Source organism: Ursus americanus, chromosome 4 (assembly GCF_024610735.1).
Source record: "Ursus americanus isolate L20-20 chromosome 4, mUrsAme1.1.p, whole genome shotgun sequence".
NCBI lineage: Eukaryota > Metazoa > Chordata > Mammalia > Carnivora > Ursidae > Ursus > Ursus americanus.
In genome coordinates, this window is record NC_142130.1 from 34,393,614 (window position 1) to 34,409,082 (window position 15,469).

The 15,469-nt window shown below is 54.5% G+C and overlaps 1 protein-coding gene across 3 annotated transcripts in view; it reads left to right on the forward strand.

Moving 5' to 3' along the window:
- MYLK (myosin light chain kinase) overlaps nucleotides 1–15,469 on the forward strand; it is a 199,906-nt gene that overhangs the window by 118,314 nt on the left and 66,123 nt on the right. For all 3 annotated transcript variants that reach the window (XM_045812534.2, XM_045812532.2, XM_045812533.2), the window contains exons 15-17: nucleotides 138–209; nucleotides 644–1,881; nucleotides 9,015–9,131. In XM_045812534.2, coding sequence (XP_045668490.2) covers nucleotides 138–209; nucleotides 644–1,881; nucleotides 9,015–9,131 — 1,427 coding nt within the window. The remainder of the gene's footprint in view (nucleotides 1–137; nucleotides 210–643; nucleotides 1,882–9,014; nucleotides 9,132–15,469) is intronic.

Genomic DNA, 15,469 nt, shown 5'->3' on the forward strand with positions numbered 1-15,469 from the left:
CACAGCTAAGCCCGTGGCCCCTTCTTCCCTGGAGCACACCGGCCAGCCTCAGGCCAAGTTCCTGCCCGCCCTGCCCTCCTCATAGCCCTAGGCTGAGCAGGCCCTCTTGATCTGTATTGATCTCTCAAATCCTTCAGGAACCGGGTTGGCGAATGCAGTTGCCAGGTGTCACTGATGCTACAGAGCAGCCCCACCAGAGCCACCCTGCGGTGAGTGCCCCCAGGAGGTGCCCGGCCAGGCGCCATGCCACCACCCACCCACTTTTCCTCCCGGCCCCTGCAGCCCAGCCCAGCAGCGCCAGATGATTTGTATCCTCCAGCTGAGGCTGCTGAGCCAAGAGGGAGAGATTGGAAGGGGAATGAGGGAGGGAGAGCAGGGGAGGAGAGGGGGGTGAATTATTATTTTTTTTTTGCACACACCCTTATAAGGCTACTGAAGTCATTACCGATGTAACAAACCAAGTAAGCAAGCAAGAGCCTCTCACCAATGTTCCCTTCTATAAACACAGCCTGGTCAGCCCCAACCTCCCCTTCCCCCTCCCCTCTACCCTCCCTCCCTCAGGGATTTGCTCTCCCCTGACGTTTCTTTCTTACCCGGCCCCTTTTCCTCCTGCTACTTTCCTTTTTCCCTTCACTGGTTGCAGGGGGAGGGAGCCTACCAGCTGTGAGGGCCTCTGCAGCCAGGGAGCCGGTGCTGATGGTGGTGGCGGTGACTGCTATGGGACCCTGAGGCCTGGCTGGCCAGTGAGAGGACAGGGTTGGCCCGACGAGGAAGACAGTGAGGACGTGCGGGGGGTGCTGAAGAGGCGTGTGGAGACCCGGCAGCACACCGAGGAGGCCATCCGCCGGCAGGAGGTGGAACAGCTGGACTTCCGTGACCTCCTGGGGAAGAAGGTGAGTACCAAGACCGTGTCAGAAGAAGACCTCAAGGAGATCCCAGCTGAGCAGATGGATTTCCGTGCCAACCTGCAGCGGCAAGTGAAGCCAAAGACTGTGTCAGAGGAAGAGAGGAAGGTACACAGCCCTCAGCAGGTCGACTTCCGCTCGGTCCTGGCCAAAAAGGGGACTCCTAAGACCCCAGTGCCTGAGAAGGCACCACTTCCCAAACCTGCCACCCCAGATTTCCGCTCGGTGTTAGGCAGCAAGAAAAGATTACCAGCAGAGAATGGTAGCAACAACGCTGAGGCCTTGAATGCCAAGGCAGCAGAAAGTCCCAAGGCCGTGAGCAATGCCCAGCCTTTAGGGTCCCTGAAACCCTTGGGCAACGCCAAGCCTGCTGAGACCCTAAAACCTGTGGGCAACGCCAAGCCTGCCGAGCCCACGAAACCTGTGGGCAACATCAAGCCTGCTGAGACGCTGAAACCCATAGGCAACGCCAAGCCTGCTGAGACCCCGAAACCCATGGGCAACGCCAAGCCTGCTGAGACCCCGAAACCCATGGGCAACGCCAAGCCTGCTGAGACCCCGAAACCCATGGGCAACGCCAAGCCTTCTGAGACCCCGAAACCCACGGGCAACGCCAAGCCTGCTGAGACCCCGAAACCCATGGGCAACGCCAAGCCTGCTGAGACCCCTAAACCCATGGGTAGCGCCAAGCCTGCTGAGACCCTGAAATCAGCTGGGAAGGAAGAACTCAAGAAGGAGGTTAAGAATGATGTGAACTATAAGAGGGGGCATGCAGGAGCCACAGATAATGAAAACAGGTCCGAGAATCAAGGGCTAGCCCCAACCTTCAAGGAGAAGCTACAAGATGTCCATGTGACAGAGGGCAAGAAGCTGCTACTCCAGTGTCAGGTGTCCTCTGACCCCCCGGCCACCATCACCTGGACGCTGAATGGAAAGACACTCAAGACCACCAAGTTCATCATCCTCTCCCAAGAAGGTAACAAGGGCGAGGGCCGGGAAGAAGGGGTCTCTGTATCAGGGCCACCATAGGCTCATGGAGCCTTGGGCTTGTTGACTGCCGCTCATAGCCCAGAGTCTGGGCTGGAATGCCCAGCCTCTGCGCCCCCTCCCTGGCTGGAGAGGTGCCCTGCTCCGGGCCCTCGGGCACCCACTCCCTGACTGGGCAGTGTGAGGGGGGCGTCTGGTCCCGTGGCACACGCCCAGGCCTCGGCACCTGTCTGGCAGAGATGCTTTGTGGCAGCCCAGCCGTGGCTCCTCAGAGCAGCCCTGGGCCCGAGCTGGCGCCCTGCGGCTCTGACGTGGAGAGGGCTCTGTTTGCAGGCGTGAGGGGGCTGGAGCCCCCCCAGGGCTTGGAGCTGAGAGCTGCTTTTACAGCAGCATTTTAGGTTTGGAGAAGGGTGTACAGTGACGGGATGGCACAGGACTGTGATTGGGGGTCAACAACAACCTAAGTCTTGATAACATTGTGGGTTTGAAAGGATCCGTGGGGGGAAGCCAAAACCCCAAACAGCCCCTACGGCACACACTCCTGGGCGGACAGAGCCACTTGCTTCCTAATTTGGATGAGACTTTTGTTTGCTGGTATTTCACATTCTTGGGTTGTGGGGAGAAGAGGGGGGGCACTAAATCCTGACATCTGGGGCCTTTCGGGGTGTGGAATTCTCAGATGGGCCAGTTTATACCTAGAGAAGAGATGGGGGTGAGAGGGGCATTTTCCCTGGACCCTCAGTTTGGTTTGAAATGTTTCAGCCAAGTATCCCAAGCCTGTATGAGAGCTCCAAGTCCGGCAGACTTCCCACACCCCACTCTGGTGGCCAGCGCTGGAACAGACCCTGGCCTGAGCCAGGGGCTGATGCTGGTGGCTCTGGACAGGGCAAGATACAAAGTGCCCCAAGAAGTGGCGTTTTACCCTTAAGGGGTAGAGGGCGGCAGCCAAGAAGAGGCCCAAGTGGACAGGTCCTGTGCAGTTGGAATCCACTGAGATGTCAGAAACACCCCACACGGTGCCGCTGTCCTTTCTGTCTGCTGACTGCACACCCCCTCCCCTCCTTCATCAGGCTTCCTTCCTTCCTCCTGAAACCCGAATGAAGCATTTGAAGAGAGCAGTATCTCTCTCAGCCCACGATGAAGCTTCTCTCTTCATTCTGCAACTCAGGAAATCAGCAACAGCCGAGCATTTTGAATCTGAGCGCTAAGAGATTGAGGGGAAATTGACCAGGAGAGAGAAAATGTTTTATTTTCTGCTACTGTGTTGATAGGAGAACTTTCTCGTGTGGGTATCTCCAGATTGGTAGGGTCCTCTGGAAGGCTTGTCATCCACCCCCTGCCTCTGCTAGCTCAGCCTGCCTGTGGTCCACACACAGGTGCACATGGGGGAGTACTGCAGTGGGGTGAGATGTCCAGGAGAGTGGATGGCGCACCTTCCCTGCCATCCCCTGTGGGCCCCTCCCAGTTGGAAAGCCTTTGGTAGAACTGGTCTGAGACCTTGACTGGGAGCATTTCCCAGGTTACCCTGTGGTGATCTCTCCAGGAAGGATGAAGGATGGGCAGCCGCCCGGGACATATGCACAGTGCGAGGCCCATGGCTACACCCACCTCAGGGAAACTGAAGTTCAGACAGCTGAGGGCAGTGCCCAGAGCCACGCAGCCGCTGTGAGACCTGGGTGGGGCCTGCGGAGCCACTAGTAGCCGCTTATAAACAATCCCCTCAGCTGAGTAACGTGAGCAGACCTCAGCCCTGGTCTCAAAACACAAGCCTGAGCTGTTGGACACTGGCTGCTCATGTCCAGGGCGCCTCGAGTGTGTGGTACCTGCTGTCCCTGAGCGTTAAGGGCATAGAGACCTGGCTACTCCAGTCTCGCCTCCCATAGAAGCCACCTCAAAGGGACAGTTTAGGTCCAAGTCAGAGGAAGAAGAATTGATTAAGAGAAGGCCAGCACAAGGAGGGGATAGGGAAGGACTAGGAGGGGGGTGGGGAGGGGATGTAGAGACAGCCCCAAATTCAGGTCTAAAACATACTCTACATATTTGTAATTCTCCTTTGACAACTAAGAATAGCTGGCATGAATGGAACACCACGTGCCAGACACTGTCTTAGACCGCTTACCCTTCTCACGCATTTCATCCTGCCCATCTCATGGAGAAGTGCAGTCTCTTGCCCAAGGCCGCCCAGCTGGGTAGTCACAAAGCCAGGATTTGAATGTAGGCGGTTGAGTTCTGATGCCTAGATGGCTAAGCTGTATGACCTCTTAGTTCCTCCTTGTTGGAGGTCAGCACGCTGCTACAGCTGAGAGAACTTTCGGGATCCACTTGCCAGCAGCCTTGTCCGGCAGCGAAAATACTCATGGCTGTTAACTCCTCAACACTCTCTGTAGTTGTCAAGAGGCCGGAAGACTGGTGGTGCCCTCTGGGCTTGCCAAGTTTCTGGTATTTTCACTGCAGTGGAGGAAGCAGACCTTGACATGGGCTGGTCTGCCTTGCCGCGGTGGGGAGAGTACCTTGTCTTAAAATACCAGCCCCATGTTCTGTCCATCCCTTCTGTAGTGCCTCATGCTCCAGGTCTTCAAGAGCCTGGGTTAGACACGGACCCCAGGGAGAAAGTCTGTCTGAAAGCCTTATCAGTGACCACTTGAGCACCCCTCCTGCAGGGAGCCGGGCGCGGTGAGAGGTGTCAGTGGACGTGCGCTCCACAGACGTGGAAAGAGGGGACACACGCTCACAGTGATAAAACTATTCCAGCCAAGTGCCGAAGTTGAGCTGCTAAGCATAGGAGAAGAGGGAGCTGAGCGCCGGGGCCGCGGGCGAGGCTGGTGCTGAATGAGCTGGGCCAGGGCTCCAGCAGGTGAAGCGGGGCACGTGTGGGCTTCCCAGGCAGGGGCTCCAGCAGCAGCAATGGTAGGCCTGCTGCCAGCATGGGAGGGCTGGAGAGGAAGGCATGGCCCCTGGCATCATATGTGGTGTGAGGAGTTCGATTCTGAAGGTACTAGGGAGCCATGTAGAAGTTTGGAATGAGGAGCAGTGCACAAAAAGCTAGGGGTTTAGGGATTTTGATGAACCCCGTGCCCAAAGACAAGTAAGGAGCCTACTGAGGAGGTCGGGGAGAAAGGGGGGCTGGACTAAGGAGGTACCATGGCAAGACAGGAAACAAACCAGTTCAAGAAGCAAGGCCAGAGTGAAGAGCACCTGCTGCCTGGCACGGGAGCCGGGGGTAGACAAAGAAGGGGAAGGAATGGAAGGCCACCGCGTGCTGGTGTCTGGGTGACTGGCATCAGTGGAAATCAGCTGCTGGCTTGAGTTGGTCTGGAGGGGAAGGTGGATGAGGTGGCTAAGGGGGTCTCCCCATCCTTCACACTCCCTCAGCACCCTCTCCGCCCCCCCGCCCCCGGCTCGGAATCCTTGCTCCACTGCACTGAGCCCTGTGCTGTTAGCTCATCTAAGATCAAACTTGGCTTCTCCAGGTCTCCTTGCCAGACTGTTGTCACCAGCCTTTGGCCATGAGAGACTCCTGTGCTCTCCTCCCCCACCAATCAGCGTGTACATCCACATACCTACTGCTCGTGGACAGTGTTTATAGGTTCAGGGGGCTTCTTGGAACCCTGTAGCTTGGAGAGGGCTCATAGGCTTCAGGCCCCCCAAAACATGGTCGTGTTTACCCCATTAGCACCAGGGACAGCAGAAGAGGTGTGCCAGGAGTTGGCTGGAGTTGACTACTAATTCTGGAGGGACACGGGGAGGTACCCTTCCCCTTTCTGCATTCCCCAGAGCTGCAGACGAGATGGTGTCCACTTACAGCGGCTGGGCCTGCCTCTGGGCCTGCAGGGGGACTGCACCAGGCCCTTCTGGGCCTTGCAGCCGAGCTGCTCAGGCCTTGGCCTTGGCCTTGACTGAGGAGTGGGAGGGATGGCCAGTGAGCCAAGGGGGGCTCTGTGCTGCTCCTGAGAAGCGGTTTCATCTTGATGCCCTATTTCCTGTCCCCAGGCCAGGTTTCTCTCCCAGTCTAATAATGAGAATTCATTTTGTTGCTATTGTCAACCGATGATTCTTGCAAAGACTTTTTAAAAACCTATGTAAGTCCATTCTACAAAACACTAAGATTTATGCAACCCTACTGTGTGCAAGGCAGTATTGTGTATGCATAATCCGCTTGAAGAACTCTGAGGTAGGAATTTGTTCCTTTTAGAAACTACATGGTCAGGGCTCCTGGGTGGCTCAGTTGGTTAAGCCTTCATCTCAGTCATGATCTCAGGGTCCTGGGATCCAAGCCCTGCATCAGGTTCCCTGCTCAGTGGGGAGTCTGCGTCTCCCTCTCCTTGTGCTCCTTCCCCCAGCTTATGCTCTCTCACTCTGTCTCTCTCTAAAAAGAAAAAAAAAAACCTATATGGTCTTTTTCAGTGGTAGGTTATATGTGACTAAATGTTCATGGCTTTCCCTTGCATAGATCCTCCCAGATCACCTGCTACAGAAATGTGCCTCGGTTGTTCTCAGCATGGCAGATATTTTTTTTCCACTGTGACTGCATTCCAGGCTCAGGAAAAACATTCATAATAGACACAGTCACTGCCCTCTGAGAACTAGTGGGGGAGACAGGCATGTATTTCAGCAATGGCCATGGGAGACATGCTCTGATAAAGGGAAACTCAGGGCACAGAGAGGTCTGTCCATGGCTGGGGATGCTTGTGGGGGACAGGGAAGGCACCATCCCTGAGGAGGTGACCTGGGGCTGTGTTGTACTGTCCAGACATCCTAGGGGACCAGGCTGGGGAGGCACTGCTCACTTGAGGGCATCCTCAGAGTACAGCCTCAAGGGCTTTGGGCACCCCCCACCCTGCTCCCCCATCCTCCCACACACTTGGAGCAAGATGGGGGAATCTTCAGACCCCGTGGCCCTGAGGGGCTCTCCCAGGGACCGTTCAGCTGAGCCATTTATTGGATCTTTGATTCTGTGGTGACTGCTCCCATCCCCCTCACCTCCCTCTCAAAATTCCCCACCAGGCTGAGGCTTCTCAAAAAAAAAAAAAAAAAAAAAAAAAAAAAAAAAAAAACTCTGGGAAACGTTTTTTCTTCTGGAGGTCAGGAATAAGCTGTCCCACAGGAAATACCAGATTCTTCAATCTGGGCTAGCCCGCCTGGGGGCCCTCCCCCAGCCCACGCACGTGGCCAGGGGTCCCAGCTTTGGACGGCAGGGAGAGCCGCCTTCTCTGCTGCGGTCCGTGCTGAGGGGCTGAGGGCCACTTCTCCTGGTGGGCTCACCACTGTCTCTGCAGTTTGTGCCCTTTGGGCTTAAGGTGGAAGGCTGTGGGGGTGGGGGGCTGGAACTGAAGGTCAGTGAGGGATTCGAGCAGAGTGTTCACTGGGAGTGGGGTGTCTGCTCACAGAGCCTTAGCCTCAGACTGAAGGGAAGTGGCAAGAGGGGGTGCGTTTCCTCTAAGCCTCAAATTCGGGGGCCAGAGGTCTTAGCACCCTCCTGCCCTCCCAGATGAGTAGAAGGTTCTCTCTTGTGAGGACAGTTCCCCTCCATCCCAGATTCCTGTGCCTCACGGTCTCACTCTCATGATAGATGTCCTAAAAATCCAGCCCAAGTCCTTTCTGGTTCAGTGTCTGCAAAGTCTATCTCCTAAGGACAGTGAGCAGAGATCCCGACTCGATGCCCTCCCTGTGGAAGAATGTAGTGAGGCCTTTCCTGAGAAATAGGCTCTGTGTAAGTAGGAGGGAGGTGGTTGGTAGGACAAAGGTTTCCCTGTTTAGGACATTACCCAGGTGCCAAGAAGCAAAGGGAACCATTACGCCTCTGCTTTCCCTTTCCAGCTTTGGTGAGGTTCTCTGAATATCCTTGTATCTGTTGGTCAAGTCTGTGGATCTGCCTAATGGGGGTGAATGTACTTTTTTGAGATCGAAGGCCCTTTGAGATCATGCCCTTCTGCCCATGCTGCCCCGCATATAGGCCTGGGATGCGTACCCAAGGCCAAGGGCTTGGGCCAAGCCATTGGCTGGGGAAGTAGGAGGTGGCGGGGAGTGAGGTGGCCGAAGCCAGTGGCTCCAGGCAGTGGGATTCACGTGGCCCTGGCTCTGTCCTCTGTCTTGTGTGATGACTGCTGCCCTGACAACGGGGGCAGCTTTGGGCAAGGCGCCATGCTGTTGGCTTGTTTGTGTGTCTGAAGGCAGGAACTAGGGTGCCACTGCCCTCCTGCCTGGCCCAGCAGTCGCAGCCCTCAGCTGGCCTCTCCCACCCTCTGAGGGAAATCCCCCTAGGGGGTATCCCAGAGAAGGAGCCAGACCCCGGATGAGAGAGGTAGGGTGGGCAAGGACCAAGCCCCCGATTCCTGTGCATGTCCAGCCTGGCTCCTCCTTCCCCCAGCCAGGCCAGAAGATGTGTGCTGTGGGTGGAGAGACCCATGGGGAAAGAAAGCGAACGCCACCCCTCTGTGAGGTGACAAAAGACCCTGTCCTGAAGGGAGGCAGCCCCAAAGTGCCCCTCTCCCAGCCCAGTGCCCCTCGTTGGCCATGCTTCTCAGCTCAGATACCATTCCTGAGAAGCCGGCCTCAGGACCTAGGCTATACAGACCCTTTCCTCCCAGGAGACCCTCCTACAGGTCAGTGCCTCTGCTGGACGGGAACTCCTGCCCTCCCTCGCCCACCTCTGTTCAGAACTCCCTTTTCTAAGGTGCATTCCCGCAACAATTGCTATAAGCTGCTGTTCCGCACCTGCTGCTGTTCTATCACGGGTCTCTTCCTGGCTGCTGCTCATCTCTCATGCTGACGTCACAGCGTGCAGGCTCGCGGTCCCTCTGCGCCTTCCATTGTATTGGAGGCTCTCCAAAGGTGGAGACTATTTCACCTTTCCATTATGTCTTCCAGAGAGAGCTCCCTGGGAGGTAGGAAGAGGGTACCAGGAAGGAATATATTTAGGGATCAGTTATTTTGGACCTGGGTTATCAGCAAAAAGTATCCTGACTTTGGTAGGGAGAGAGGGCTGGTTCCCACGGGACCCCTGACTTCTGGGCTTCCAGAGGCGGCCCGTGTGAATAGCCCTCCCCTGCCATGTTCCAGGGGCCAGGGCAGGTATTGGGCTTGTACTCACTCCCCTCAACCATTCTCTCTCTTCCTTCCTAGGCTCTCTGTGCTCTGTCTCCATCGAGAAGGCACTGCCCGAGGACAGAGGCTTATACAAGTGCATAGCCAAGAATGGCGCAGGCCAGGCTGAGTGCTCCTGCCAAGTCACCGTGGACGGTAGGTCGTGCCCACCCCTCACTGCCACACACAGAGTCCCACTCCTCAGCCCTTCCCTTGCCAGCCATACCTAAACAGAAATGCCTCCAAGGCTGCCATCCCTCCCCGAGGCATTTGTTTTGTGGAGTTAAGCCATCATTTGCAAACAATGAGACAGAAAGGAAAATGGGCGCTCAGCTTGATGGCCCTATGTGACCTTGCAGCCCTGCCCTTGGCCGACAGGAGGGGCTGCTCGCCTGGCTGTCCCCCTGTCCCCAATCCTGACTCCCACACGCAGAACCTTGCTGAGCAGGGAAGCCAGGCACGGGGCAGGAGGAGAAAAGACACACCCACAGGAAAATGACTACATACTATTTTACAAGCGGCAACAAGCAAGTGTCAGTGCCGGCAGGTCAGCCCTGCGGTGAGGACGGAGTAGCGGGAGGTCCATGTGGGGACACTTCCTTGAGGAGGTGAGTTGGGGCTGCGTCTTCGGGGAGAGGGGACAGACCCGTCTCTGTAAGAAGAAAAGGTCACCATAATACAGCAGGGGGAGAGGAGGAGACACGTGGTGGCCGAGGGCTACCAGGTCTGAGTGGACTTTCCGAGTGAGGAAAGGCTGAGGCCTGGCTGTGTTCGCGACTCTTCTTTCTCTCCTCGGTCTGAAGTTGAACATTAGAGCCTCAGAAGTAGAACCAGCCTTGGGATGATCTAGGCTACTGCCCTCATTTAAACAGTAGGAAACCAAGGCCATGGAGAAGGAAAGCACCCCCTGGTCCCCCGAGGGCCAAGCCATGGCCAGAATCCCATCTTGGGCCTTCCAATCCAGAGCCCTTTCTTATTATTTCGTTACTTGCCTGGAACTGTCTAAAAAGGTACTGTGGGGGAAATAACTTCTTGCCCTTGAAATGCCTGGTTAGTAACCATGAGTGACAAGTGAAAAACTAGTGTCCAAATAAGGCAAGTCAAAGGCCAGCTTTGTTGTTCTTCTGCCTCCTGAATATAATCACTTGGGTTATAAAGTCCTGTCCCATTTCACTGCCATTCCCCAAGATGTGGAACCTGGGTCCCCATTCTTGGCTTGATAATCTGATTCCCTGCTCATAAAAACTGAGATCTGTGATATATTAGGAATGGGAGAAAAGAAAAAAGAGTATTTATTTATTTATTTATTTATTTATTTATTTATGAAAAAAGAGCCTTAAAAAGAGACATTTAAAAAAAATACACACCGTGGCAAAACACATTCAGTTGTCCCTCGCCAGCAGTAAGCTGAAATGGTAGAGGATTGTGGGCGTCCCTCTGGAGTTCTGTGAATGCGTCATGAGGGCTCTGAGTCTCAGGAGCAGATTTGATAAGTCAGTGTATGGTCTGTTCAGAGTGGGACTCGAAACGCGTGTTTTGAGGCTTTAGGTAGGGACTGCTGCTATTGGATATTCCCCTGTGTGACCTGGCTATCACCCACCCAGGTCAGATTCCTGCTTCTTTCTAGACAGGTGCTGCAGTTAGAGGGAAAAAAGTGTTTCTGGGAACTTGACCCTGAAAGCCTATTTCTAGCAGCCCACACTTGGGACGCATGCTGGGTCCAAGCAACCTAGAAGGAAGCGCAGACTGCTCATGAGGGTATCTGCTTTTGGAACCCCTGGACTCCTCGGGTCCTGTTTACGTGGCTAGCTGAAGGCAGGATAGTAATTCATTCTCCTTATCTGCAAAATGTCAGCACCTTTTTGAGAAACAGCAAATGTTTTATTTTTAAAACAAAACTTCGTTTTCAAAATAAAGTTTTCTTTTTCCCTATAGAATACATTTGGTTTTTTTTTTTTTTTAAAGGTTTGCAACTTATGGGACTTTTTTTGGCCCTAAGTTGGTCTCCTCCTTCCAGATTTCCTTGTACTCTCGCTAATCTTGATCATCATTATTTATCTCTAGTTTGGCCTAGGGCTGCAGACTAGGAGCTGGGTCTCAGGAGAAGAGCTAGCAAAGGGATTGGAGGGAGACCAGCTGAGATAACAGGACTAACTCTCAGTTCATTGGTTTTGTTTTTCAAAGGGAAAAAGGGCAGCCCCCTTCACACCCACTCTTCTCCCTGTTGCCAGACTTGGAGATATATTAGTGTCCTCCAAGCGGGTGGCCTTCTTGCCAGGCAAGTTTTATTTCCCTATCATGAGCCACCTCTAGACAAAGGACTGCAGTTTCCCTAACTGTCCCCCTGCCACTTCGCAGCACCTTTTCCCCTCCTGGGCTCCCCCACTCAGCCGAACTGGTTTCCTGTCCTTCCTCCATCCCCTATCCTCCCAGCTCTCCCCACTCCCCAGGGCCATCCTGGAGGGTCCGTGCACCCTTTGAAATGATATGCAGAATGTTGTGTGTTTGTGGATTAGAGCATTTTTCTGAAGAGAAAGCCCATAGTTTTAAATCAAATTCTAGTTAAAGTGCATGGAAGAACTGCTTGCCCTACGAAGTAACCACGACTGAGTTTGCAAGTTTGTTCATGCTGTAGGGTCTCCCTGTCTCTCTCCAACTCCAGCTGCCTACTCAGCTTCTGGATAGGACTGCATCCCTCCCGAGGGGCAGTGAGGTCCCTCTCCACCAGGGGTGGGGACTGTAGCTCATACCGATGTCAGGCTGGCCCTGCCCCCTGACAGTCAGGAGCTATCACTCGCTCAGCCTGTGCCAAACACCATTAAGACTGTACATCTGTGGCCAATACAGTGATACATTTCAGGGCCTCATAAAAGTGACTTGGGCTCATTGGCCAAAGTATTAGCCATACTTCTGTTTTTCTCACTGATAGTAAAGACAGAGAGAGGTAGCCTTTATAATTCAGCACATCTGGCTATTTTAATCATGCTGTGTGGGTCTTTTCCCTGAGAAAAAGGGTGCTGTTTTGCACTTTCTGAATTCTGGTCACATCCCTGTTCCTTCCAAGTGCAGCAGAAGGCAAGTGTCAACTTATACCCCAAAAAGCACCTGAAGCCTGGAGTGGGTAAGGACTTGCCAGAAAACTCACCGCGGGTGACAAGAGCTGACCTTCCAGGTTTGCTTGGCCAGAGGCTTTTGTGCATTTATACAACAGTTGGGCAGGGTATCTCTCAGTGGGAAAACTGAGGCTCGGCGAGGGTCACGCAGACAGTTCACAGGAGAGTCTCTGGGTGTCTCTGATCCCAAAGCCCATGCCCTTGCAGCCACCATGTGCAGGGAGTTAGAACATGAATTGCCTTGGCACGATTCACACCTGGGTGTGTCTGGTTCTGAAGCCTACCCTGTCCACGACCTGGCATGACCTCTCTGTCCAGTGAATAACATGTCAGTGTCCACTCTCTTTGACATCCGGGTCTCCCTTAGTAACAGCCCTTCCTGCTGGAAAGTCCCTCCATACTTCCTTGCAGCCCTGCCCTTGGCCGACAGGAGGGGCTGCTTGCCTGGTTGTCCCCCCTGTCCCCAGTCCTGACCCCCACATGTAGAACCTGGCCTGAGTGACCCATTCCCTCTCATTCAGACCCAGGTGAGAGGTGGGGAAACAAAACTCTTCATAGGCCAAAATCCCAAAACAGGGCAGCTTAGGCTACCCTTCCCCAACCACCCTGGCTGAGGGCATCTGGTCTCAGCTACTGGTGAGATCAAGAGGTTTGTGACCAGGGAGGGTCACACATATGTGTGGTAGGAGGTGACATTCTAGTGGGCACATCCCCGCTGTCATTCATCCCAGTGCCAGGCAGCACTTTGGGGGCTGGGTTAGAAGCGGTGAACAAAAAGGAAGTTCCTGTTTTTGGGGACTTCACATTCTGGTGAGGAAGAGACGGTAATACAGATGAACAGAGCGATCATATAATCTTGGGCAGTAGCAGGTGCTATGAAGGAAGAGAAGCAGGGTGTGGGGAAGGGAATGTTACTGTCAGAGAGGATGGTTGGGAGGCCTCTCTGAAGAAGTGACGGTGGGACAGAGGCCTGAAGGAAGTGAGAAGAAGTCTGGAAGGAAGAAGAAAGAGGGAAGGGTGAGAGTAAAGCTCTGAGTGGAGACTGTGCCTGATGCAGTCCCAGCAGTAGGAAGGCCAGGGGGGCTGAGCCATGAGCCAGGGGCCGAGAGGCGGGAAGTGAGACGAGGACCAGCAACCACATCTGCAAGGCCATAGGCTGTGACAGGGAGACCAGACTTTATTCTAAGTGTGGGCCAACTCTGGGCATTGAGAAGGATCACTGGGGTGACCACAGTGGCCAGACCCAGGATGGGTAGGAGGGAGAGCAGGGAGACCAGCTGGGTGTTGCTGTGATGGCCCAGGCAGGAGCTGATGTCAGCTCAGCTCCATGCAACAGGTGGGAAGTGATCAGATTCAGAATCTGTTCTCAAGATAGAGCTGATAGGATTTGCTCCTGAATTGGAAATGGAGAGAGAGGAAGGGAAGTCAGAGGTGACTTGGTTTTTATGGGGGAGCACAGATCAACAGTGGTACTACTTTCCGGATGGGCATACGAGGGCAGGGGACAAACAAGAATTTTGTACCTGTGAAGTTGAAGGTGTCCATCAGACATCCAGGTGGGCATGTCACATAGGCAGGCATTTAGATGAACCTGGAGTTGAGTAAGGAGGTCAGGGTTGGAGGCAGGATATGGAGAGCCATCCACGTAAGAGGCCACTGAATGTCCGGGGATTGAATGAGGTCCCTAGGGTGGATGTGGGTGGAGGGGACAGGAGGAGAAAGAGGGCAGGACAGAGGTCTGCAGAGGAGACCAAGAAGGAATGGCCACGGTGGGACAGGAAGACGTCCCGGCGAGAGGGGTGTCCCCGAAGCCAAACGGTGGCCACTTCAATAAGAAAGGAATGATGGGATCAGTGTGTCAGATGCGGCTGCCAAGTAGGATAAGGTGAGCCTGAGCACTGGCCATTGGGTTTGGTGATTCATAACTGTGACGGGGGGGTTTGCGGGGTGATAGTAAAAAGGCCTGAATCAAGGCGTGTGGGGACCGAGTGGCCTGCTGGAGTCCATGCAGCTAATAACTAGCTGGCTGGGCATTTAAACGCAAGCCTTGGTGCCTTGCTCCACGCTTCCTGCGCCCATGGCCGTCGGGCACCTCCGACTGGGACCGAGTGGATTTCGACACACCCTTCTTTCATTGGCCTGGGTCCTGCCGTAGTGATAAGTCTGCTCCCACTTTCACATCTGTCCTTCCGGTCATCGTAGGCAGCTAACACACTAGATTGAACTAAATAAAATTGCTGTTCCGGAAGGCCAAAGACACTCGAATATCGGCAGATATACGGTTCAACCTGAAGCAAGCGGATAAAGCACGTAGCATCGTGCCAGGCACCAACTGCGTAACCCGGTAAATGCCCGCTGTTACCGTATGGCTCATTCACTCTGTCGGGCTGGGATTCCTGTTTTCCTGGTGAAGGTCAGGCTCAAAAAAGGGCAGGGAACTTGCCCAAGGACTCACAGGCCCCAGACAGCAGAGCCAGAAAGGAGCTTGTCTCCTGCCTGGAGGGCCCTCTCTTCCCATGATGCCAGCTCGCTGCCTGCCCTCAGGCAGAGAAAGAAGCCAGCCCTGCCCCCTCGTGGAGCTCCTGGAAGCTTGGACCCGCTCCTAGAAGCCTCCCAACACCTCGTTCCCCCTGCCTTAGGCTTATATCTCAGGGAACTGACCTCTTGGGGAAGATAGAAGCAACACTGCTGCCCTGAAGGGCTGGGTCCAGAGCTAGCCCAGGAGTAGAAGGGGTGAGGTGTTGCCCATATAAGGACACATTTTCCATTCCATGTAGAGGCCCCCCACCTCTCCATACTGCCATCTTCCTCCCCCATTTGTCTTTGGGGGGCACAGCCAGGCCAGCAGTGGACTCCAGCCCTGGGGCCCAGATCTAGAAATGGAGTTCAGTTTCATCACCAACTGATTAAAATAGAAAATACAAGCTGCACTTAGACTTGTATTACTATTATTTTTATCCCCTGGGCATCCGTGCAAGCACAAAGCTGGTTCTGATTAAGCACACAGTCCTTCCAGCCCACTCCTCGCTGCCGTTCTCACGGAGGGCGAGTGGCTTGTGGTGTGTGCACAGCCCCATGGGGCAGGAGGACTGCCGAGGGTAAAGGGGGCCAGTCCCACCCCTGGTGGGGGGGCTCCAACTCTGGGGGTGTGCCTGGTTTGAAAGGGAAACTTGAGCCCCTTTGCTCATGGTCAGATGGAAAGATAAAGTGCACAGAACTTCTAAAAACAAAGCTCAAAGCACATGACAGGGTAGTGTACTCACACGTCAGTGTCGAGCCGGCAGTGGGAAGCTGAGGACAGACGCAGAGGCGGGAAACATGCAACGTACTGGTGGGGGCTGGGCAGGCAGGGCTTCTTGAAGGTGGAGAGTTTGAAAGCAG